Source organism: Suncus etruscus, chromosome 2, assembly GCF_024139225.1.
Source record: "Suncus etruscus isolate mSunEtr1 chromosome 2, mSunEtr1.pri.cur, whole genome shotgun sequence".
NCBI lineage: Eukaryota > Metazoa > Chordata > Mammalia > Eulipotyphla > Soricidae > Suncus > Suncus etruscus.
The window spans coordinates 129,674,858-129,698,690 of record NC_064849.1 but is presented as its reverse complement, the minus strand read 5'-3'; the positions used below and the strand labels follow the sequence as shown (position 1 = coordinate 129,698,690).

General features: G+C 44.5%; 1 protein-coding gene across 2 annotated transcripts; it reads right to left on the bottom strand.

The window, feature by feature from the left end:
- Nucleotides 1-11,883: 11,883 nt before the first annotated feature.
- TMEM171 (transmembrane protein 171) lies at nt 11,884-23,230 on the bottom strand. 2 transcript variants are annotated; one of them, XM_049768806.1, is made up of 4 exons: nt 22,582-23,230; nt 16,464-16,605; nt 14,518-14,520; nt 11,884-12,158 (listed from the first exon to the last, which is right to left on the bottom strand). In XM_049768806.1, the coding sequence occupies exons 1-4, from the start codon at nt 23,228-23,230 to the stop codon at nt 11,966-11,968; spliced, it is 987 nt and encodes a 328-aa protein (XP_049624763.1). In that variant the 3' UTR covers nt 11,884-11,965. The 2 variants fall into 2 exon arrangements, with proteins under 2 accessions (XP_049624763.1, XP_049624762.1); XM_049768805.1 differs by lacking the exon at nt 14,518-14,520.
- Between the last annotated feature and the right edge of the window lie 603 nt (nt 23,231-23,833).

Below are 23,833 nucleotides of genomic sequence, written 5' to 3'. Positions count from 1 at the left end.
ATTTTTCTAAATAAAATATTTGAGCCACACCTAAAAAGAAAGGATTCCTATCTACATGCTTAGAAAATATTTCTGATACTGCTAAGGATCAAACCTGGATTGGTATATGCAAAAGAAGCATTTTAACTCCTATACTATCTTTCTAGATCCTGATTTTAATTTCTATCTTTTAAATGTATTTGCTACACTAGTGCCAATATTGTTACTTTATACTTGTAGGGCTGATGCACCCTGCCCTGGTGATTTTTAAATACACCCACAATTTTTTTGAGACAAGGTGCTTTGAAAGGCAGAAATCATTTTCCTTGCTCTCTCTTTGAAGTGGGCCAGACTTCATGACCCACTTGGAACAATGGGATGTGCCAGCGGTGACACCATGTGACTCAAGCCTAGATCCTCAAATGACAGAGAAAAACACTCGGCTTTCTCCTGGCTTTCTCTCAACTATCTTACTCAAAGGGAAGCCAGGCACCAGTGAAAGACCCCCATTAATCTCTTTGATTGTCCCTCTGGAAAGCAATTCAGGCCTCCTGCTAACTACCAGCCAACTTCAAACTGCCAGCCCTGTGCAAGGAAGCAGATTCAAATATGGGCTCTGCACTCATCAAAAGCCAGAGTGTGTGGACTGGAGCTATAGCACAGTGGTAGGGCCTTTGCCTTGCAAGCGTCCAACCCAGGACCGACATTGGCTCGAATCCTGGCATCCCATATGGTCCCCCATGCCTGCCAGGAACGATTTCTGAGCACAGAGCCAGGAATAATCCCTGAGCTCTGCCAGGTGTGGCCCAAAAACCAAAAAAAAAAAAAAAAAAAAGCCAGAGTGTGATGGGGCCAGAGCTATGGCACAAGCTGTAAGGCCTTGCAAGTGCTAGCCTAGGACAGATCGCAGTTCCACTCCCCCCACCCCCACCCCAGTGTCCCATATGGTCCCCCAATCCAGGAGCCATTTCTGAGCACAGAGCTAAGAGTAACCCTGAGCATCACTGGGTGTGGCCCAAAAAAAAAAAAAAAAAAAGCCAGAGTGTGGCCCTAGCTTACATCTTTACCCCTGTCTCATGAGAGATCACCATTTAGTGTGTTTGGGCTAGAGACCCCTGGCATATATAGAACACAATATAACAGGTTTTGAGAGGTTCGTGTGTGTGTGTGTGTGTGTGTGTGTGTGTGTGTGTGTGTGTGTGTGTGTGTGTGTGTGTATTTGTTGGTGTGAGAGGATGGCTGTGTGTGTGTTATAGATTTTGGGCAACACCTTGTAGTCCTTCCAACTTACTCCTAACTGTGTGCTCAGAGATCACTCCTGGCAGTACTCAGGGAACTCTACATGGTACTGGAGCAAGCACCATACCCATGGTCCTATCTCTCCAGTCCTATATGGGTGTTTCATGGTGTTGGGGTTCAAACCCAGGGCTTCCACCTCTTGAGGCCTGTCCTCTACCATGGAGTCAAATCCTCAGCCTGTTGCTTGTTTTTTGCTCTCATTGTGTAAGAGAGTTTGTTCTGTGGTAAAAGCTAATTCATGCAGGATCCTTGCGCATAGTTTTAGGATTCCCAGACCAAGCCGTGAGTCCCGTCTGGGCTGCCACTAGAGGAGCCAGCTGGAGAACAGCAGCCAGCCAGGCCTGCTCGCCTGCTGAATGTCCGCATCTTCTCACAGCTGCTGACCCTCCTCGGGGAGTCTCGGGCCTCCAAGGCAGCAGGCACTGGCATCTATGTTTGGAGATGACGCCACTGCCTCTGTCGTCCCCACAGAAGTTCCTTGGAAACTTCTGCTGGAATGTAAGGCCGCTGAGCGGTGCACTTCTGGCTGGAAAGCAGCTTTTCTCAGCATGAAGCCAACAGCACATGTGGACATCAAAACTGGCACCTTTATTTCATTAACACCAAGTTCCAACAGAATGGGCTGATGGGCCATGATTTTGAAAAATAATAAAACAATGCTTTGGTGCCAAGTAGTCTGTGAACTCCAAGGACAGGTGGGAAGTAGGGTTGCTGCACCCTGCCCTGGTGATTGGCTCAACAAACTTGATTTAGAATAAGTTTGGGGGTCAGGAAACCTAGTACAGAATTGTGTTGTTTTTCTGTTGATTTTATTTGGGATTTTTCTTTTGTTTGGTTTGGTTTGGTTTTTGGTGGGTTTTTGTTTGTTTGTTTGTTTTTTGTTTTGTTTTGGTTTTTGGGTCATACCCGGCAGCACTCAGGGGTTATTCCTGGCTCTAAGCTCAGAAATCGCTCCTGGAAGGCTCAGGGGACCATATGGGATGCCAAGATTTGAACCACCAACCTTCTGCACACAAGACCTTACCTCCATGCTATCTCTCCGGCCCTGATTTGGGATTTTTCTATTTGGTACATGTGAAAACATGCAAATGAATGTGACTTTGTATCATGGGACTTAGGTTAAGGGATTTCTTTTTAATTTTTAGTTTTAATCAGATTAAAACCTACTAAACAATGAGCAAAGAATACACAAATAGCTTGCAGGCAAGATCCAAATGTCTCTTCACATTGGAAAAGATTCTGTCTCACTCAGAGTTGGAGGAATGGCAGTTAAAACTATCCTGAAATACAATTCCTCACACACCTTTATGCATAGTACATCATACAATAGATACTGTATGTTCAAAGGTAGTGTTGAAAGCCAGAATTAGCCAAATAGTAAATATAAAATGAATAAATGAATAAATATAAAATGAATAAATGACCCTAGTTTATTTAGTTAAAAAAAAAGAATATACTTACCTAAATGACCTTCAGCATGGTGCTGAGTCTATATGTGTTATGTGAACTAATGTGCTGATGATCAAAAACGTTAAAAAAAAATCTTGTACTTGCCTTTTGTTTCCAGTAGTAATACTGAATTATAACTCCACAAGAGAAAGAATTCCAAAGCAGCCACTAACTACGGGACGTTCCTGTGACAGTTAGACCCCAACTGCAAGTCACCCCAGAAATGGGCCAATACAGGAGCAGGTCATGGAGCTGCTGGTCCCCCAATCTACTCAGAAACTCAGGTCCCCATGCAGAGCTGTGAAGGGCAGGAATTGGGCTAGGCCAGGCATTCCCTGGGGCCTCTGATCATGTGTTACTTTTCACAGAGCCACCTGGAGGTCACTGGGCTAGCATCAAAGTAGCACAACTTCCTCTTTGAGAAAGACCAGAGAGCAGTAGGACATGGAGTCTTCTGTTCCTCCAGCCAAAGCCTGAGAAAAGAAATTTTGGAAACAGCTTAGAGGAGGAGATTCTGAAAGATGATGGACACCACAGAAAGCTTCCAATGGAGTCCAGGAGACTTGACAGGGAAAATGGTTACTTACTAGGTGCAGTTTGAAACAAAGGAGAGAAAGGGAGCAATGAGTTTGCAAAAGAACCTCAGACCCTACAGGGCAGCCCAGACCTTTGCGAAAATCCCTAATGGATCAATTGTTTGGCTCAATCTGACTGGTAGGGGAGACTTGAAATGGTCTAGCACAAACCCCCTAGGAAGATGTCTAGTTTAGTCCCTACCTAACGTGCCTGACAGGCTGAGTCCATTTCTGCTCACACCATCAGCTGTGCCAGGAGACTAGGGAGAACCACTGTGCCTCAACTCCACTGCTCAGTTCCCAGAATGAACTACACTTTTGCTCACTCATCTCTCAAAAGTTAAGTCATCTATCAAAAAATAGAAGCTTCCTGCCTAAGCATCCCAGAGACACACAGAGTAAGAGAATCTCCAAAACTATGCTTAGTGGTTCTTTACAGAGGCCTCCTCTGTGTAACTTTGATCAACGTACTGTTTTAATCTACTCACTTTGCTCTGCCTACAATGTGTTGCTCTCTTAGTCAATTCTTTCACCACCCCCATGATTCAGAGCCTACAACATCTCCTCCTCTCCCTTCACCTAATGCAAAGGCTTTTCAGGAAACAGCCTACAAATGGGAAAGATACAACATCAATAATATCTTATCTACCCTTCCTTCACAAATCCAGACACCATGACCAACTTCCAGCCCCCATAATACTGAGCAATCTCCAGGAGTACCTTCAGTGGTGAAAGAATTGTCTACCCCCTTTTCTCATCCAATTGCTGCTAGCCACTCTGCCTTATCAAAGAGAGAAGGGTGAAATCATACTGAGGGCACTAGGGGGGCTGAGGACAGCCTCCTACATACAGAACTAGATAATTCTGCAGCCTCATGCTTTCACCAAGCAGGAATTTGCCTTATAAAGGAAAGCTGCACCCAAGTGCTTCACTTGGGGTTCCTACTGGGGTACTTAGATATGCTGCTGTAGGAATCCCAGGAAGCTGACAAAGTTCGGTAGGAACCATTAGAGCAGGGGTCTTCAAACTTTTTAAAGTGGGGTCCGGATTACGGTCCCTTAGAGAGCTGGAGGGCTGGACTATATGAGCTACTAATTCCTACTCACATTGCACATATCTTATATAAATAAAATGAAAACCATTTATAAATAAACAGATCACACACCAGTATTTTAATGGGAACTGTGAGCCTGCTTTTGGCTAATGAGATGGTCAATGTCCGGTTCCATATTTGTCACTGCCAGCCGTAACAAGTGATGCAAGTGGGCACCAGTTAATCTTGATCTGGTTGGAGATTTCAGATGTTTCATTCCTGAAAAAGTCTGTTCACAGGCATAAGTGCTACCAAAGATGGTTACCATTTTGAGTGCATGGTTCCTGATATTTGGATATGTCTCAGAGGGGAGAGATGCATAGAAATTCAAAAGGTTACTTGACTTAAATGCATCTTTCAGAGAGTCACAATTCTGCAGTTCAGCCAGTTCCATTTGGTAAATTGTAAGGACATTTTCAATCTCAACAGAAAATGGGTTACGAAAAAGCTGTATGTCCTGTTCATGGAGATGAAGCTCTTTGAATCTAAATTGAAACTCCTTTTGCAACAATTCTAGTGACGCCAGACATGTTTCCTTTAGGAATGCAACCAATGGTTTGTCCACTGACAGGTTTTGAGTTGTTGGGAGATGACTGAAGTTTTCCTCCTGTACTTGTTTGATGAGAAGGCCTAATTTTACTTCAAATGCTTTCACATGTGATGCCATATCACAGATGAGCTTCCCCTTGCCTTAAAGTTGCAGATTGAAACTGTTGAGTAGCTCTGTTATATCTGTCAGAAAGGCAAGGTGCCATTTCCATTTTGCATCATTGAGCTCTGGTACTTCTTGGCTCTTTGAAAATAGAAAAGCTGTAATCTGCGGAAGTATGTCATAGAAACATTTCAAAACTCTCCCTCTACTCAGCCAATGGACTTCTGTGTGGTACAGAACATCTTCATGGGCAACATTTACCGCAGATAGAAATTCCTGAAATTGTCTGTGGTTTAGTGCATGAGTTCTAATGTAATTGACACAAGATACCACAATTTTTATAACAGAGTCCCACTTAAGTGATTTACAACACAGCGCTTGTTGGTGGGTGAGGCAGTGTATGGCAATTGGATGAGGATGGTTATGTTTGTCCATCTCTTGTGTAATGTGAGCAATTACTCCTCTCTTAGACCCCACCATGCTAGGAGCACCATCAGTTGTTACACTGACTAGTTTAACCCAGTCCAGCTCCAAACCATTCACAGTTTGGCAAATCTTTTCAAATATATCCACTCCTGTGGTTGTACCTTTGATACTTTGCAGTGCAGCAAGCTCTTCTGTAACTTCAAAATACTCATTTGTCGCACGCATATAAATGAGAAGTTGGGCAGAATCACAAACATCATTGCTTTCATCGAGTGCCAAGGAAAAATAGCAAAGTTTCTTTGCAGTTTTGCAAATGGTGCAGCAAATTTTCTCCCATTTCTTTAATCCTTTGTGTCATTGTAACTCCTGAAAGGCTCACTGTACTAAATAAATTGGCCTTCTCTGGACACATCTCTTTGGCAACAGAAATAAGTCATTCTTTAACAAATTCTCCCTCCGCAAAATGGTTTGCCATTGCGCGTTATTAGCTTGGCAACTTGAAAACTTGCCCGCAGTGAGGAAGTATTTAACTGCTTCTGCTTCACAAAAGTAGTTTTCTGAGTCGTCAGTGTATGTTTCAGTTGTAATATTTTATCTTTTCTCACTTCTTCAACCAAACAATCATATTTATCTTTATGTTATTTGATAGTGGCATTGCAAATTGTATTCTTTGAACACAGCAACTATATTCTGGCATATCAGACACACAGCTTTTTCTTTGTACCGCATAAAAAAGTAATCGTAAGTCCACTGTTCTTTGAATATCCTACACTCGCTGTCAATTTTTCTTTTTCTTGACATCATTGTTTCCTAGGGATTCCAAACTGATATTAGTGAAATACAAATATGTGTGTATATATACACACAGTGTATGAACCCCCATTAGTCCCTGATGTGAACACTTACCCCTTTTCTAAGCAAACCAGCTCAGTCCCTGATAGTTCAGTTATATCTCCCTATATAATGCCCAAATTGATATGTTTGGAATCTGCATATAGAATTTTGAATGTAGGGACCGGAGAGATAGCATGGAGGTAAGGCGTTTGCCTTTCATGCAGAAAGACAGTGGTTCGAATCCCGGCATCCCATATGGTCCCCCGAGCCTGCCGGGAGCGATTTCTGAGCATAGAGCCAGGAGTAACCCCTGAGCAATGCCAGATGTGACCCCCCAAAAAAAATTTTTTTTGAATGTATCCCCTTTAAAATGCTTCAGCATCGAACCCCTAATTTTCCACATGGGCAATTCAGCACCGAACCCCTAACCTCCCAACCAAACCCCCTAACTCTGATTTCAGCACTGAACGCCTAACCACCCCCAAGGGGGAATTTTCATATGAGTCACCCACAGCCCAATTGGGCTGTGGCAAAAATTTATTTCTATGGCACTTTTGACTGACCTTTGCCAGTGGAGGGAGTGGAGGAAAACCTCACTGACAGGCAGGCACAGCACACAGACACCACGTTGCCTGGGGGTGGATCAAGCACCTTTTTACATCATATACTCACCCACATGTGGTACTCCTTGCCACACCATGTCCGGTGCCCTCCAGTGATGTCATTAGCAACGCTTGCGCCAAGCGCCAGGCACAAGGGCGCATCAGTGTTCCTCTCAACACTGCCCTCATGCCCACCCTCCCAGCACACAACATGCCGTGGGCGGAGGCGGTTGACGTCATCCCTGAGAAACCGAGACACTGAGTGTATATGCTGGCAGGTATCTTGGCAACCAAACAGCGCTCACTGCTAGCGGGCCAGATCAAACTCCTCTGCGAGCCGCATGTGGCCCGCGGGTCATAGTTTGAAGACCCCTGCATTAGAGGATCTTCTCCCCTCCTGCTTCCTTTCTGCCCTTCAACTTGCTTCCCATCTTTTCTCTCCTTTGCACAGACTCCTTCACTAGAGTCTCAAGAACCAGGGTTTCCTATGTCCAGGAACCTGTAGGCAAAACAAGGGACCCTTCTCATTCTGTTGACCACTTGGATAATCTCAAGAATTGTCCAGGTCAAACCAACCAACTTTCTCCCATACTCTGCCACATCTTGACAAACATCATAAATGCACTCAGAGAATCAAGCCCAGTCTTGACCTCTCTCAACACCTAGAATCAAAGATAGTTGCTGATACTTCTCAGGTAACTCAATTTGTGTTGATACCTCTATGATCGTCTGAGAAAAAAGGGAGGTGCATATTCCCCTTTAGGCATAAACTACAGCAACCCTACACCACCCGTATGGATGATACAAATGCAACCTCAGTCCCAACACTCCCCAACTAACCCAGATACCCTGCCCAACTTCCAGCCCCTTGATACTTTTTGTCAAAACCCTCTAACAAAAAAGTCCAGCTCTATCACTTAACCTTATCAAACTTTCTAGCCACCTAATTTATTTTAGATCTATATCCTGGACAGTGCAGCTACTACTTCATATCTTACAGTGTAAGCACAGTAGTAACACAGTAAATCTGATGAAAAGTTACATGCACTCTACCCACCTTAGTGAGTATAACCAGTAGCACAGGGTTTGTGAAGCACCAAACCACAGCTCAGTAAATCCTTAGACACTGACTTTAGTAATACCATGGAGAGTTGTAACAATCATTTCAAATTGGCCTGTGTTGATCTAAGATTTGATCGTTCCAGTTGCCTTTGTGTTGTAACAATCAATATGAAGTAAAGTCGTTTGTGCCTTTATGGAGGCAGGTTATGGTGGTGGATGAATGACTGGGGATACTGGTGAAGTGATGGTCATACTGGTGGGGGGGATTGGTGTTAGGACAATTAATACCTGAAATGACTGTATTATGAACAACGTGGCAAATAACAATGTTATAATAAAAGTTAGTCTAGAGTCCAGAGAAACAGTACAGAGAGCAAGACACTTGTTCCTTGTATGTGACTGATGCCTATTTGACTTCTGGCATCACATCCCCTAAGCACAACTAGGGGATCACTTCTTAGCTCAAAGATGAAAACTGCCCCTGAGAACTGCTGGGTGTAAACCCAAAATAAAAAATTGCTTCTCTTTATTGTGCAAAAAAGATAGTTACTCTGAGGACATAAGTCCACGTTCTCCCTTACCAGTTCATTGCCAATCAGGCTCTTTCTCAATCCATCACCTATCTCTGGATTAATTGGCCTTTAAGAGGAACCAGACTTTCAAGTTTACAAAACCACAGAAAGCAAACTGTGGCTCAAGGAGAGACTATGATAAGTGAAGAAGCAGTTTACAGTGTCTGGAAAAAAAAAAAAAGGTGGGTATAGAGTGGAAAAGAGAAGTGACTAGTCTAGGTTTTGTTGTTGTTTTTGTTGTTTGGGGGGGGGGGTTATACCTGGCAGTGCTCAGGGCTGAATCCTGGCTCTGTAATTAGGGATCACTCCTGGTAGGCTTAAGGCAGGGGTCTCAAACTTGCAGCCCGTGGGCCGTTTGCTGCCCTCCGTACAACATTTTGTGGCCCGCGGTTGGCCTTCAAATATCGCAGTATTCGCGATTATTCGTTTACCAAATAATCGCAATAAAAATCGCATTAGTAAGAAAAAAAATCGCATTAAACATTCGCATACCCCGAGCAGTTCCGTTCGGGGTATGCAAATGTTTGATGCGATTTTTTACAAATTTTTTCTTAGTAATGCGATTTTTGTTGCGAATATTCGGTAAGCGAAATCACTTATGCGGCCCTGCCTCACCCTGACTTTGCCTCCTGCGGCCCCTAGGTAAATTGAGTTTGAGACCCCTGGATTAAGGGAACTATATGTGGTGCCTGGGATCAGTCCCAGCTCAGACATAAGCTCCCTACCCTCCTTCTTTTAATTTAGGATTTTTTTTTTGAGGAAAACATTTTGGAATTAGAGGTGAACATACTAAATTCTATTAAACTGTTTGTTTTAAAATGATTAACTTGAGAGAGGACCAGAGTGGTAGCACAGCAGTAGGGCGTTTGCTTTGTAAGCGGCTGACCCAGGATGATGCAGGCTCGATCCCTGGCATCCCAGATGGTCTCCCGAGCCAGGAGTGATTCCTAAGCACAGAGCAAGGTGTAACCCCTGAGCACCACTGGGTGTGGCCTAAAACAAAACAAAACAAAAGGGGAAAAAATGATTAATTTGAGAAGCTGGAGTGAAGCTCAGTAGTAAAGCACGTCCCTCATAAATGAGGTCCTGGATTCACTCTTCAACACTGTATATTACCCCTTTGCCCTCTATACTGTGTGTAGCTCTGGTGATCCCTGAGGACATCCTGGGAATGACCCTCAGCACAAGAAAAAGCATTAAAATAAGATGGCTAACTTTATGTTGCATGAATTTTAGTTCAAAGCATGTCAATAGATTAGAAGTCTGTTGAGTTTCAAAAGCTGCAAACAGTCTTGAGAGCCTCTTCCTGGGATGCAACAACTTTCTGGAGCCTGTTGCTCCAGTTCACTTCATATCACATTCTCAGGTTCAGGTCCCATCTGGGATCATCGCTGTTCTCAGCACTGCTGCTGACAACCGGAAACCACACAGGACACTGAGAACCAACCACTCATTTGTCTAATAAGGAGGCATTTCTGCTTTACTTAACTTTATTTGTATGTCAGGTACCAAGTTTCAAACCCCCACCTTTGAAAAAGTAAAAAGGGTCCTAATTATTGATGAGAACTCAGAAATGTTTAATATTAATTTTACCTAGAAGTTTCAGCTTATTAAAAAGAAATAAAGCGGCCTCTAAAAGGTAGTGGTGATAGGCTACAATTTGTTCTATATAAATATATATATAAATATATATATAAATATATATATATATTTGTTCTTGTTTTTGTTTTTGGGCCACACCTGGTGACACTCAGGGGCCACTCCTGACCATGCGCTCAGAATCGCCCCTGGCTTGGGGACCACATGGGATGCCAGGGGATAGAACCGAGGTCTGATTTAGGTTAGTAGGTTAGCGCATGCTAGGCAGATGCCTTACCGCTTGCGCCACGGCTCCAGCCCCCCATTTGTTCTAATTTTAAAATGTGAATAATTATCTGGGGCTGGGGTATGGGCTGTAGAATTTTAGGAGTAATTTATAAAATAACTGTCTTATTTAGAAACAAATTTTCAAGCGGACAGTACAGACTTCTACCCCTGATTTATCTGTGCCAAGTCTCATGAAATCAATCACTACTTCAGTTAAACTCGTGAAACATGAACACACTTACAGTTCTGCTTTCAGGTGATTGTAGTTTGTGTAAGAGGCATAAAAACTCACATTTTTGCTACATCAAATTTAATTGTCCAAGATATTACTACTATAGATTTACTATTCTAAAAGTCAATCTTCCAGATACAACTGCTAAGCCTTAGCTATTATTCCTTAAAGTTCTCATCCAGATTCAAGTAAACTCCCATTGCGACCAAGCTGACCAAAGATCCCACTCAGTGATGGCTTCATCACTGTGAAATTTGGTGGGAAACAGCTGAGCACTGCTACAATTTCCATCACTCAGGGAGCAGCATTCTCAGCACATTCCAAGAAACAGCTTCACAGAAAGTGTTGTTCTGCAAAGACCTTGGGATAGAGGTGTGCTGGTAGGGAAAGGCTCCCTGGCCTATTCTTTCAAAACAAAAAATGAAAAAGAAAAGTAACAGGAGGGGCCGGAGAGATAGCATGGAGGTAAGGCGTTTACCTCTCATGCAGAAGGTCATCGGTTCGAATCCCGGCGTCCCATATGGTCCCCCGAGCCTGCCAGGAGCGATTTCTGAGCGTGGAGCCAGGAGTAACCCCTGAGCACTGCCGGGTGAGACCCAAAAACCAAAAAAAAAAAAAAAAAAAAAAAAAAAAAAAGTAACAGGAGCTGGAGCCATAGTACAGAGCTTAAGGCATTTGCTTTGCATGTAGCCAACCTGGGTTTAATCCTTGGCATCATATATGGTCCCCTGAACCCCACTAGGAGTGATCCTTGAGACAGAGCCAAGAGTAAGCCCTGAGCACTGTTGTATGTGACCCAAACTACATAACAAAAAAGAAAAGAGAAAGAGAAAAAGAGGGCCACAGGGAGAAAGAAAGGAAAATGAAGGAAAAGAGGAATATCTCATAGGTTGGGAAAGTCAGCTCCTTTCTCTACACAGGAGCAATTAACATTGAAAACAGAAGAGTTAAAGATTAACCTCCAGGCTGCCCTTTGACAGCACTGGCTGAGAACCAGAGCTCTCAGAAACCACCAGGATAGATCCAAAACCCAGCCTCGCCCTTTTGAAGGGATGAGACCTTGGCTATGTTAATTGCTTCTCTGAGCCTATTTCTCCCCACCCACAGCAAAGATCTCATCCACTGGCTGAAGTTCTAAGACCCACAGCCGCTCCCTCAGTCTCTCCCTGTCCAAAGGAACTAATAGCCCCTTTTGGGAGCTCCTGACCAACGTCGTGATGTACCAGGAACTCACACAGTCTGTGCTCTTCACTATTTTTATTAAAAAAAAAAGTTAAATAAAACAGTGATCTATTACATATAAAATTGAACTGGAGTCCCTCAGTCATGGAGGGGAAGGGCGGGAAGATGGAGACGAAGACGAGGTGGCAGTTTCTTTCTCCTCATATTGGGGAGGCAGTTCCAAAGAGAGGTGTGATGTGTGTGAGGTCTCGGAAAACAAAGCAGGCCCAGAAATGGTGTAGATGGAGTCTCGCTCTCGCTCTGAGAATGCACCCTGGCCCTCAGGCATCGGTGTCCTGTATGAAGGAGAGAAACAGGTGACTGGGAGGAGCAAGAAAGAACAACTAGCTCTTCAGATGTCAAGTTAGATACACTTAGGAGCACTTGAGATCTAAGATCCCTCATCTTCAGCACTTACAGTTCTGTTTCAGTTCTATGTCTCTTACTTTTCTCAGAGCTGACTGTGACCTTAAGGTAATCTCATTGTGTCATTGTCCCCCTTATTAGGATATTTTAGGGACTTCGGTAGCCACATCAGATGACACTCAGGGTTTCCTTCTGGCTGTGGGCTCAGGAATCACTCCTGACAAGGCTCTAGGAGCATTGTGGTGTTGGATGCAGGGTTAACTGTGCTCAAGTCAAGTGCCTTAAGCCCTGCACTCTCTCTCCAGCCCCATTTCCCTTATATTGAAAAGACAGGAAGTGTTACTGCACAGATGATCTGCAGAACGCACACGCACACACAAAACACATGTGCACACACCATCCCCCAAACACACAACCAAGTACCCCCACATACACACATGAACACACATATGTACAGATGCACACAGAGTGTGTCTTTTGCTAGTCTTCTAAGATAACTAACACAAAGGACATAAAAGAAAAAATTAAAACACGAAATCAAAATGAAGAGAGACAGGAAGGCACGGGGGTGAGGGGAGGAGTCTTCACCAGGCAGCCCCACAGAAATTCCACATTTTCTCCTGGGGCCATCTTGGTTGTTACAACCTTAATGCCTTCAGCCTCAGTTCCCTCGCCTGTAAAGTGGGGCTATTAAGCACCTAGTCCTGAGGACAGGAGCTCTTGCCAGGAAAACCAAGTCTGTCACAGACATCAGAGTCTGCAGCAGAAACAGCTTTTTAAGCTGACAGGTATGAATATATTCTATGAAATTCCCAGAAGTCAGAGACAAAAGTAGAGAGTTTCACAAACAGAACCAAACTATGCCCAAACTGTTCCTTTGTCCACATCACACAGTGGGAGATAGCTCATAGCACACAATGGGAACAGAGTACACAGTGGGGAGACAGCAGCTGTCAGACTCTGAGTTTGACCCCCAATATTCTCTGAACCCTCTGCCACTAGTACCACTAAGTATAACTATTATATTCTGAGTCCCACTGGATCAACTGGACTGAACCCTGCTGAGGTGCCCCATCAAAACTCCAAGCACCAATGAGAGTGGCTCTTACAAAGCACAGGTGGCTGGAGAGACAGTACAGGGTTTGGATGTTTGGTTGATCCTAATTTGGTATCTAGCACTGCACATGGTCCCTCACTCACCACCAGGAGCCAGAAGTGACCCCTAAGAACTAGCAGGAGTAGTCCCTGAGCACTACTGGGTATGACTCAAACCCACCACCTCACATTAAGAAACAAAATTAGGGGCCAGAGAGATAGCATGGAGGTAGGGTGTTTGCCTTGCATGCAGAAGGATGGTAGTTATCCTAGCATATCCTTATGGTCCCCCAAGCCTGCCAGGAGCAATTTCTGAGCATAGAGCCAGGAGTCACCCCTGAGCACCACTGGGTGTCACACACACACACACACACACACACACACACACACACACACACACACACACACACATGAAAAAAAAAACAAAATTAAAATTACAACAGTGCAACATGATTCAACATCTCTTGGGGAGGAAGTTTGCAGGAGAGCTATTCCTAGTAGCACAGGGCTACTCCCAGGTCTGGGGATGGGTTCATGACTAGTGGCACTGGAGATAGAACCCAGGGCCTTCTGAATGTGCTCAGCCTATTGAACCCTTGGCTGTAAACTTCTTCTCTTTTGCGGTGCCAGATTGGAGACCAGGTCCTCACACGTGTATGGTCAGCTGCTGAGCCATTTCCCTGACCGCTTCAACATCTTGAAAGGTGGTTTCCCCTGATGCCAGCTTTATTCTTCTCACTTTGCCTGGTGAGATTTTCATTCACTTCCTTCACCCTGATGGCCCATTGGGGAAAGCTCCAGAACCTTTTCTCACCCTGCTCCTCCTCATCCCCCACTTTCTATGATCTCTCTCTCTTCCCTCTCTCTCTTCTCTCTCTCCACTCTTTCCTTGCTCTCTCCTCTATCTTCTCTTCCTTCTCTCTCTCTCTCTCTCTCTCTCTCTCTCTCTCTCTCTCTCTCTCTCTCTCTCTCTCTCTCTCTCTCTCTCTCTCTCTCTCTTTTGGTTTTTGGGCCATACCCGGTAACGCTCAGGGGTTACTCCTGGCTTGGGGGACCATATGGGACGCCGGGATCGAACCGCGGTCCTAGGCTAGCACTGGCAAGGCAGACACTTTGCCTCTAGCGCCACCATGCCAGCCCCTCTCTCTCTCTTTTTCTTCCTCTCTTTTCTCTCTCTCCTCTCACTCTTCCCACCTCCTGGAATCTCATCTCTTTCCCAGACCCAGCAAGATTCACACCTCACTCCCCTGCACTTGAGGAACAGGCTTTTATACCTAGTTCCTGTTTCCCGAGCCCCTCCTCATCCTCCTGCAGGGACATTCCACTGTGCCACTGAGCCTGTTACTCACCCTGACACTGCACTTTCAGTCAGATCCCCGCCCACACTCCAATTTCTAACCCACATCCTTTATTTAGTTCCCTGTTCCCTCCAGCTATGAGTTGGCCACTCACCACTGCTCTATCTCCCCAAGTATCACTTACACCCCTCTGCCCTTAGATGTTGCATGTTCAGTGGAACCCAAAGAGGCCTCCAATAAGAAATACTTAGGAAGGGTAAGGGACAAAGGTGTGGGTCTTATATTTCCTGGCATCATTCTGAGGGGCTGAGGAGTAAGTTCGCTGGGAGACAAAGCCCAGCTATTGAGCTCAAGCTACAGCCTGATCTGAGCAGTCTCCATCTAAACAACCACCCTTTCTGTGTCTGATCAAAGTGTCCTACATCCTCAGCTATCCATACTGTCCAACTTCGACTGCACAGCCTAGCAGAGCAGGGGCTGGAGTGCAGGAACTCAGAGCCCTGCTCTAGGACAGTCTGGCTGACAAATTGTTAAACATTCTGAAGCCGCACTAGAGCAATAGAACAGCAAGTACACTAGCCTTGCACGCAGCTGACCCAGGATCAATTCCTGGCATCCCATATGGTTCCCAGAGTACCACCAAAAATGATCCTGAATACAGAGCCAGAATTAACCCCTAAATACTGCCAGGTATGTCCCCACACAAACAAATGAACAAACAAAACAAATACATTCTGAGGCTAAGGGTCAGAGAGAACAAGAGGAAGGCAAGTGCCTTGCCCCCTTGCCAAACAATCTTGGGCACCACCTAGAGTAACTACTGAGCAGAGTCAGGTGTGGTCCAGCCCCTGCACACACCCCACACACACCCAATTAAAAAAGAAAAGAAAGAAATTTTTTTAAAAATCACTTAAAATGATCATTACTGACTTATTAATTACATTCAATTTAGCATCTCTATAATAACTTCTTAATTAGTGTGAAAGATTTGGACCATACCTAGCTATGCTCAGAGTTTACTCTTGACTCTGAGCTCAGAGATCACTCCTGGCAGGTTTGGGGGATCTATATGGAGCACCAGGAATGGAACCCATGTTGGAGATGTGCATGGCAAGTTTCCTATATCATTCTGGCCCCCATTATCTCTAGTCATATTTCATTTGTAGACAGATGAAGATTTTAAGTAATGTTTGCCTTACCATTTCTGTTCCAGGCCTGGAGAAATAGTACAGGGGTTAAGGCACTTGCCTTCTGTAGGGCTGACCTTGGTTTGCTCTCTGGCAATGCATGAGCACCACTAGGAATGATCCCTGAGCACGGAGCCAGTAAAAGCACTTGAGCCCTGCTGGGTGTAATCCACCCCCTCACCCCAGTGCCTCCAACCCCCCAAAGAAAGGCCATTTTGAGACTAATTCTTGCTATAAATTCATAAAAACATCCCAGAAGGCTTTGTATAAATCTCCACAACACTTGCGTCATCTAGGGCCAGGTAGATCATACAGTGGGTAGGGCACTTGTCTTGCATTTGGCATCCTTTATGGTCCCCTGAGTACCGCCAGGAGTGATTCCTTAGTGTAGAGCCAAGAGTAACATCTGAGCATCATGAAGAACCATCCAAAAATAAAATCAAACAATAACAGCAACAAAGGCACTCACAACATCTTTAACTTGTTTCCTGCAAGGTGCTGAGAAGGGTAAAACAATATTTCTGACATACTGTCAGCAGAAGATGCTCAGACTCTGAACTGGCTCCCAAACCACCTTAAAGGGAAAGTGACCTAGATGCAGGCCCAGACATAGGTTGAACATGCCTGCTCCGGAAGATCAAACCAAGAGCCTTACCCGTAGTTAAAAATACTGTAATACGAAGGTGGGTTTTCACTTGGAAGTGAGCTGTTAGCCCCTGAACTTGGAGTTCTGGCAGAAGCTGAAGATTCAGGAAAGTAAGGTGGTGGAGGTGGGGGAAATATTATCACTGCATCACCTACAAAAACATGACATCAAATTGAAACAAACGACCAACAAACATCAGTAAGTTACCCAAAGGAAAGTATTTCTATTTCCTATTTGGCCCACCAACATAAAGGTCCATACGTTTTAGAGAGACAGAGGTAAAGATTTCTAGGGGTCAGGGATAAGAAGAACTGCAATTATTATTCAGTGAGAACTGAGTTTCAGAATGGAATGATAAAAGGTCCTGGGAGGGGCTGGAGCAATAGCACAGTGAGTAGGGTGTTTGCCTTGCATGTAGCTGCTTCAGGTTCAATCCGCAGCATCCCATATGGTTCCCAAGGCTGCCAGGAGTAATTTCTTAGTTCAGAGTCAGGAGTAACCCCTGAGCACAGCTCTAACACCCCACCCCACAAAAAAAAAAAACCCTGATAATTTATAGTGGTGATGATTGCACAAAATTGTGAATGTACTAAATGCCACAATTCACTTAAAAACAGTTCCATGAAAGGGTTACTAAAGTCAGTGTCTAAGGACTTACTCGGCTAGGATTAGAATTAGTTGAGCCTTCTGTGCTACTGTTTAGGCTCACTGAGTTTGGTAGATTACTATATAACTTTCCCATCAAATTTCCTATAATTCTAGTGAGCTGACATTACAACAAAATTCTGAGGTGTTTCATAGCTACAAGCATACAGATTATTTTGGGGGCCACACTTGGCAAGTGCTCTGGGCTCTACGCTCAGGAATCACTTCTGGCTATGCTTAGAAGGCCATATACAGTATTAGGAATTGAATTTTGGTAAGCTGCCACGTGCCAGGAAAGTACCTTCAAACCCAGTACTATATCTCTGTCCTGGATGCATAATTTTAAGTCATTGTGTGTATGCACATATATACATATATGTGTATATACATACTTACATACATATGTTACTTTACTGGCTATATGTGTTGAAAGAATCTGTAAGTAAAAATTTACATCATAAATCATATATTAATTTCTGTCATTTTATCATTAAAAGGAATTGGAGAAGTTTTTTATTTGTTTTGGGGCCACAACCGGTGATGCTCAGGGGTTACTCCTGGCTATGCACTAAGAAATTGCTCCTGACTTGGGGGACCATATGGGATGCCAGGGGATTGAACAGTGGTTTATCCTAGGTTAGCTGCTAGCAAGGCAAATGCCCTACTGCTGTGCCACCACTCTGGCCCAAGGAATTGGAGGTTTTTTAATACAATGTCCGACTTCATGTTTGTGGAAAGAAAAATACAAGGCCAGAAAAAAATAAAATAGTCCCATGAAGCCAGCAAGATGGTTCAATTCCTAGAGCTTGAGCCTACCATGTGCTAGGTCCTGAGTAGATCCCTGGCACTGTTTGGCCCCCTGAACACTCCTGGGTTGAACCCTGAAAACCTCTAAGCACAGGAAAGTTTGATCACCAGACCACCTGGCTGAGCATCTCAGAAATAACCCAAACTATCTTCTAGGGCTACTGGTTGTATTTCCTACCTGTTTTCTTTAAAATTAATTTAATTTAATTTTAATTTTAAAATTAAATCAATTAATTAAATTTAAATTTTATTTAAAAATTAAATGATAACTTTGATGTTTCATGTAGTCAACCACCATGTTTTCATTGGACCACTATTTTATAGTAAGCTTGAGTTAAAGCATTTCTGTAAAGCATCTAGTATGTTGCCTGGCCTATTCTGGGTTGTCTCCTGACAACAAAGCTCTTCCCATTTATAGTTTAAATTTTGTTTGTTTTGTTTTTGTTTACTTGGGTTACACCTTGCAGTACTAAGAGTTAATTCCTGGCTCTGCACTCAGAAAGAATTCCTGGCAGGATCAGGGGACCATATGAGATGCCGGGGATCAAACCTGTGCCAGCTACATGCAAGACAAGTGCCCTACCTGCTGTACTATAACTCCTGTCCCTCCACTTAACATTTTAATTTATCAAAAGTTCACTGGTTGGCTGGGGAGATGACAAAAATGACTGGAATACATACATTACATGCAGGAGTCCAGTGTTCTATGTCTGCTACCCCCTGGTCCTCAACAACTACAGAAAGTGATTCCCAAGCATAGGGCTCTGATTACTCACAGGTGTGGCTCAAAACCAAAAGTCAAAATTTATAAAAGAAAGTTTGTCATTGAAGGGGTGGGGAGTGTGGCCCAGCCCAGCTCAGAGCACTTGCTTTGCATGGGGGACTGGGCTTGAGAATCCACTGTTGGAGAAAGTGATGTGATCTTTATATACAGTTCCATCTCTGGGCAAAAGACAAAACAGCACAGAATAGCCATTCTTTATCCCTACCATTGTTGTACCTTATGCTCCTATCAAGTCTCCTCTACCTTTCCTACAAACTTTATAAAAAAAAGGGGGGGGGGCGGCGAAATAGCATGGAGGTAAGGTATTTGTCTTTCATGCAGAAGGATGGTGGTTCAAATCCTGGCATCCCATAGGATCCCCCATGCCTGCCAGGAGTGATTTCTGAGCATGGAGCCAAGAGTGACCCCTGAGCACTGCCAAGTGTGACTCAAAAACAAACAAACAAACAAACAAACAAAAAAGTCAAATTCTGAAAGCTTGGTGGATTAGCTGTATTCCTGATGCTACTGTTCACCCCAAAATATGCTAGTACTCATGGGAGAAGACAAGAGGGATGAGACACTTTAAGTCATGCTCAGTTTTCATTATAAAACATGAGCTGTCCAGAGGATTGCAACACACTGGACAGAGGTGTTTGAACAAAGGGGAAAGCACCTGACTTCCTGAAGGGGGTGATGTGACTGTCCCCATGCCAGATCTGACACTTGCCCAAGCAGGGACAGGATTCTCTAGGTCTTCGGGATCCAGTTGCTAGTGACCAGTCCAGAATGGCTGCACCAGAATGGCTACAAACAAGGATGCCGACCTCGGCCAATGCCCTTGCTAACTAAAGGCCCTCAGTGTGCCTGCTTCACATGCAGGAGGTGCTGAAGGCTTTTGTGCATTGGGGAAAACAGTGCTGAACCCTACTTACCCTTTCAGCTGGCACTATATCCACACAGCCCCACTGGGGAGCTTCCTCACTTCCTATCAGCAAATGGCTCTGATTTTCAAGACACTGATTTGTCTGGTAGCCCCAGGAGGGAGATGGGGAACATTGGTGGTGGGAATGCTGAACTGGTGAAGGGGGCGGGGGTGTTCTTTTTATGACTGAAACCCAACTACAATCATGTTTGCAATCAGGGTGTTTAAGTGAAGATATTATAATATAAAAATAAATAAGAATTTTAAAAAAAATGTAGCAACACTGTCTCTACCATCATGAGATGGAAATTGCATCTGCTAGAATGGACTCACTTAATTAGATAAAGCACAAGCTTGTCTAGGGCCCCCAATTAATGTTTTGGAAGGCTGAGGTAGGGCAGAGGAATTAGGGGTGAGAGTTCACTTTAATAACTCCTTAGGAAAAAAGATGCAGAAATTAGTCTGTGGGGAAGCCAGTCACCCATTGAACAAACAGGACAACAGTGAAACAAATAGTATCACCAGTTTTTCTGGGACCTCTCTGCCATGTCCACATGCTCCCAAAGCACTCACACCTATTCCTCATATTTTCTTTTTCACCTGGTCTTAGTGCTGCCTATGAGTGGACATGGGGCAGACACCTCCCAGGGGGCCCCTCAGCTTGGGGTTCCAGAGCTAGTGTGGAGCAGGCCATGTGGGGATTCAGGCTTCTTGATTATCTGCTCTATGGGGGTGAGTTGGAGCAGTCTGTGTCATTCAGCTAAATTCAAACCTAAAACGACCCCAATTTCCAATTGGAAGGTAGAACCCACTACAACATGACAATGGTGCTTAAAAACAAAACAGGGTGTTATTTCTTTCCATATAAGTGCTGCCCTCAAAAACCAAAGAATAAGGGCTTCAAATTTTCACAGGTTTGGTAGTATTTAAAGGGATAGGTAGAATGGATTTTTTGGTTGGTTGGTTGGTTGGTTGGTTGGTTGGTTGGTTGGTTGTTTGGTTGGTTGGTTTTTGGTTCCACACCCAACACTACTCAGACCTGACTTCTATCTGTACTCGGGGATAATTTCTAGCAGGGCTCAGGGGAGCAAATGGGGTGTCTGAGATCAATTCCAAGCCAGCCACGTGCAAGTCAAGGCAAGCACCTTAACTACTGTACTATCACTCCAGTCCCTAAGTGTGAAGGATTTTAAACAAAACAGCATCTCCAGGAGTGGCCCTGTCCCTGCATTACTGTGATTTCAGACATCAGGTGGAAGTCAGGATGCCTAGACCCAAAAAAGCAACACACTTGAAATACATCCAACTAAGTGGCAGTCTGGTGTTCAAAAAACATCAGATGCTCATATCCCAATGTGCTCCTGCATAGGGCTGGAGATATCTAGAAACTGGGGTGAAGCTTTTGTTAAATGACACTGCTCAGAAGGTTAGAGGGGGAAGAGGACAGCTAACTCAGTCAGACAATTGCTCACGACCCAGTGCCCAGTGAACTGTACTGTATGCACTCACGTTGGAATTCATATACTGGCTCTACCACTTGGTGAGCCTGGGCATGTCATTTGATATCCTGGTGCCTTGCTTTCAACTTTTGTAACAAGAGTCTATGACAGTGTGAGCTGTAGTGGATGAAGATGTTGATGAAATTCATAATGAATTCCCTTGAATCACACACAGTCTGTCACTATGCAATCTGCCCTTTGCCAATCCTGTAGCTCAAAGGTTTTAACCCTTCAAAGGTCAGAAACAACATTTACAAATAAAACCAGGATCAACAGTGTGGTTTTTCCTTGGCTGTGTGAAAGCAAAGACGCAGATGTTCTGAAAAGTCTGACTCTGGGAGATCATAATCCAGTTCTACTGCAAACACTGGGGACCAAAACTAGTTTCCAGTCACTCTACTCAGAAAGGAGAGATTGGTGTTGCTACATTTCATCTTGATCTATACCATTGCTTCCAAGCCTTGCATCGAGGCTGAAGGCCAGGAAATGAAGAACAAGGTGCAAAAGACCCACATGCAGAAGGCCCACTCTCAACCAGCAGGCCACAGAGTTTTTTTATACCCTATTTCACTGTAGAATTACTGATAATACATAATCCTATCATTTGGTTGTTTGTGTTTCTTTTAGGGACTACATCTTTTGGTACTCATGCTGACTTCTAGATATATTTTACAGATCATTCCTGGCAGGGCTTGGGGGACTCAGTGAGGTGCCTAGAATCAAACCTGGGTCAACCTCATGCAAGACAAGCACCCTATCCACTATACTATCTCCCTGGACTCCAACTTCCCAAACTTTTTAAGGTCCCTTTAAACATCACATAATAGCTGCTCTTCACTTTTTGTAATAAAATAAAATAAAATAAAAATGGGGCCTAAAAATTTGTGGTGATTATGCAATGAGATGTACTCAACTTGAAATCCCAGGATGCAGACACTGGAAGGACTGAGAAATTCAATGCTCATTCTATAACTGTGCAAACTGAGATCTAGAAAAATTGTACATGGACAAGGGCAGCCAGCAGTGCCCGCCAAGGATGAGAACCCCTGTCAAGTACGCAAAGTTCCAAAAGGTATAAAATAACAGTGAACCCTAGGTCCCCTGGCAGATCCAGTAGGTTCCAGAGGTTCCAAGGTGTTCTGCACAGTGCTTCTCACTTTCCTCCTTTCCTCTTAATTTGCTCTGTAACCTCTGTCAAGGTTACTACTGACTATCCTAATGTGTTTGCTATTGTGGGTGTGTGGGTAATGAAGTGTATGAGGATTCCTATGGGATTTAGAGTAGCAACAGCACAGTGTGTGTGTGTGTGTGTGTGTATTTGAAGGAGAGAGAGAGAGAGAGAGAGAGAGAGAGAGAGAGAGAGAGAGAGAGAGAGAGAGAGAGAGAGAGAGAGAGAGAGAATGTTGGCCACAGCCCAGGCAGTGCAGTGAAGCTGTGAAGTAGGGCCACTGCTATACATGCTGCACTGTAATGAAAAGCGCCACCTACCCACTGTGACCTGCACAGGCTCTGTACTCTGGGCCTGCCTCTCTTCATTTTCGGAGGCTTCATGGTCCACATTCAAGTTGTTTTTCTTCTTAATATGGGCAACCACGAAGAAACACAATCCCACGAGCACCACCAAAGGCCCCATGATCTGCAGGGACAGAAACCCACAGATCTGGGGCTCCGTCTCAGCAGTGTCTGTCTCATTCATGGATTCCTGTTCCCAGGCCGAGCCGCATCCTGGCACCCAGATGCCCAGGACGCTGATGAGCATGCCACTGGTCAAGAACAGAAACCCAAAGATAAGGCACTGGGCAAACTGGCGGCTCTCCCCACAGAGGAAGGCCCGGTCAGGGTCCTGTTGGATGCCTCGCCGCCTCCTCTCCTGGAGCTGAAGCCGAGCACGAGAGCGGGCCAGGATCACAGCCCCGAGGCCCACCACAGCACATGCGGGACCAGCCACCTTCAGCACCACACTGCAGTCTGGAAGGTTCTCGTAGTGGCAGGCCTGGTACCCGAAGATGGACAGCAAGACCCCCACACACAACAGGATGGCACCAAAGATGAAGAAGAAGAAAATGAGCTTGCTGACACGGCTATCTTGCTGATCCTCATCCAGCTCAGCAGCAGCAGCAGCAGCAGCAGGAGACATGGCCAGAGGCAGCCAGCCCAGATGGGCCCTGCGTCCTTCCCTCCAGTTGTTTCAATAGCTCTGCAAACAGAACCCAAGAGATGAAAGTAGGCACAGGTGTTCCTGACCTGCCCTGTTCTTCTCGCTGATGGATTCAGAAATCGCACTAGGACTGGAACTTTAGACAATGGCTGCCCTGAAACAGTAACACAGCTTATGACTCAGGAGAATGGACATTTAGAAACTCCTGAATGTGTGATCTGATGAAGATATTCAAGCAGATCTTTTTGGAAAACAATCACAAACTGTACAACAAGAATGACTGAGTCTCGACTTTTCCTATTAGGAGGCTAATGAAATCATTTCCCTGGACCAAGAAAAGAAAAAGAAAAAAAAAAAAAACAATGACAAAGGAGGGAAAAAAGGGGGTCAATTCTGATTTATAGGCAGCCTGCATTTCATCACAGCTGCTCTGAGCATTTCCAGGTCTGTCCATTTCTGTTCTGAAACTAATTTTCCATTTCCTGTTTTAGAGTGTGGCAACTTTCCATTTCGTGCCTTTTTTCCAAGGCCGTATCAATGGCCCAAACTCAACTGTTTGGACTGAATGGAAAGGCACTCAGG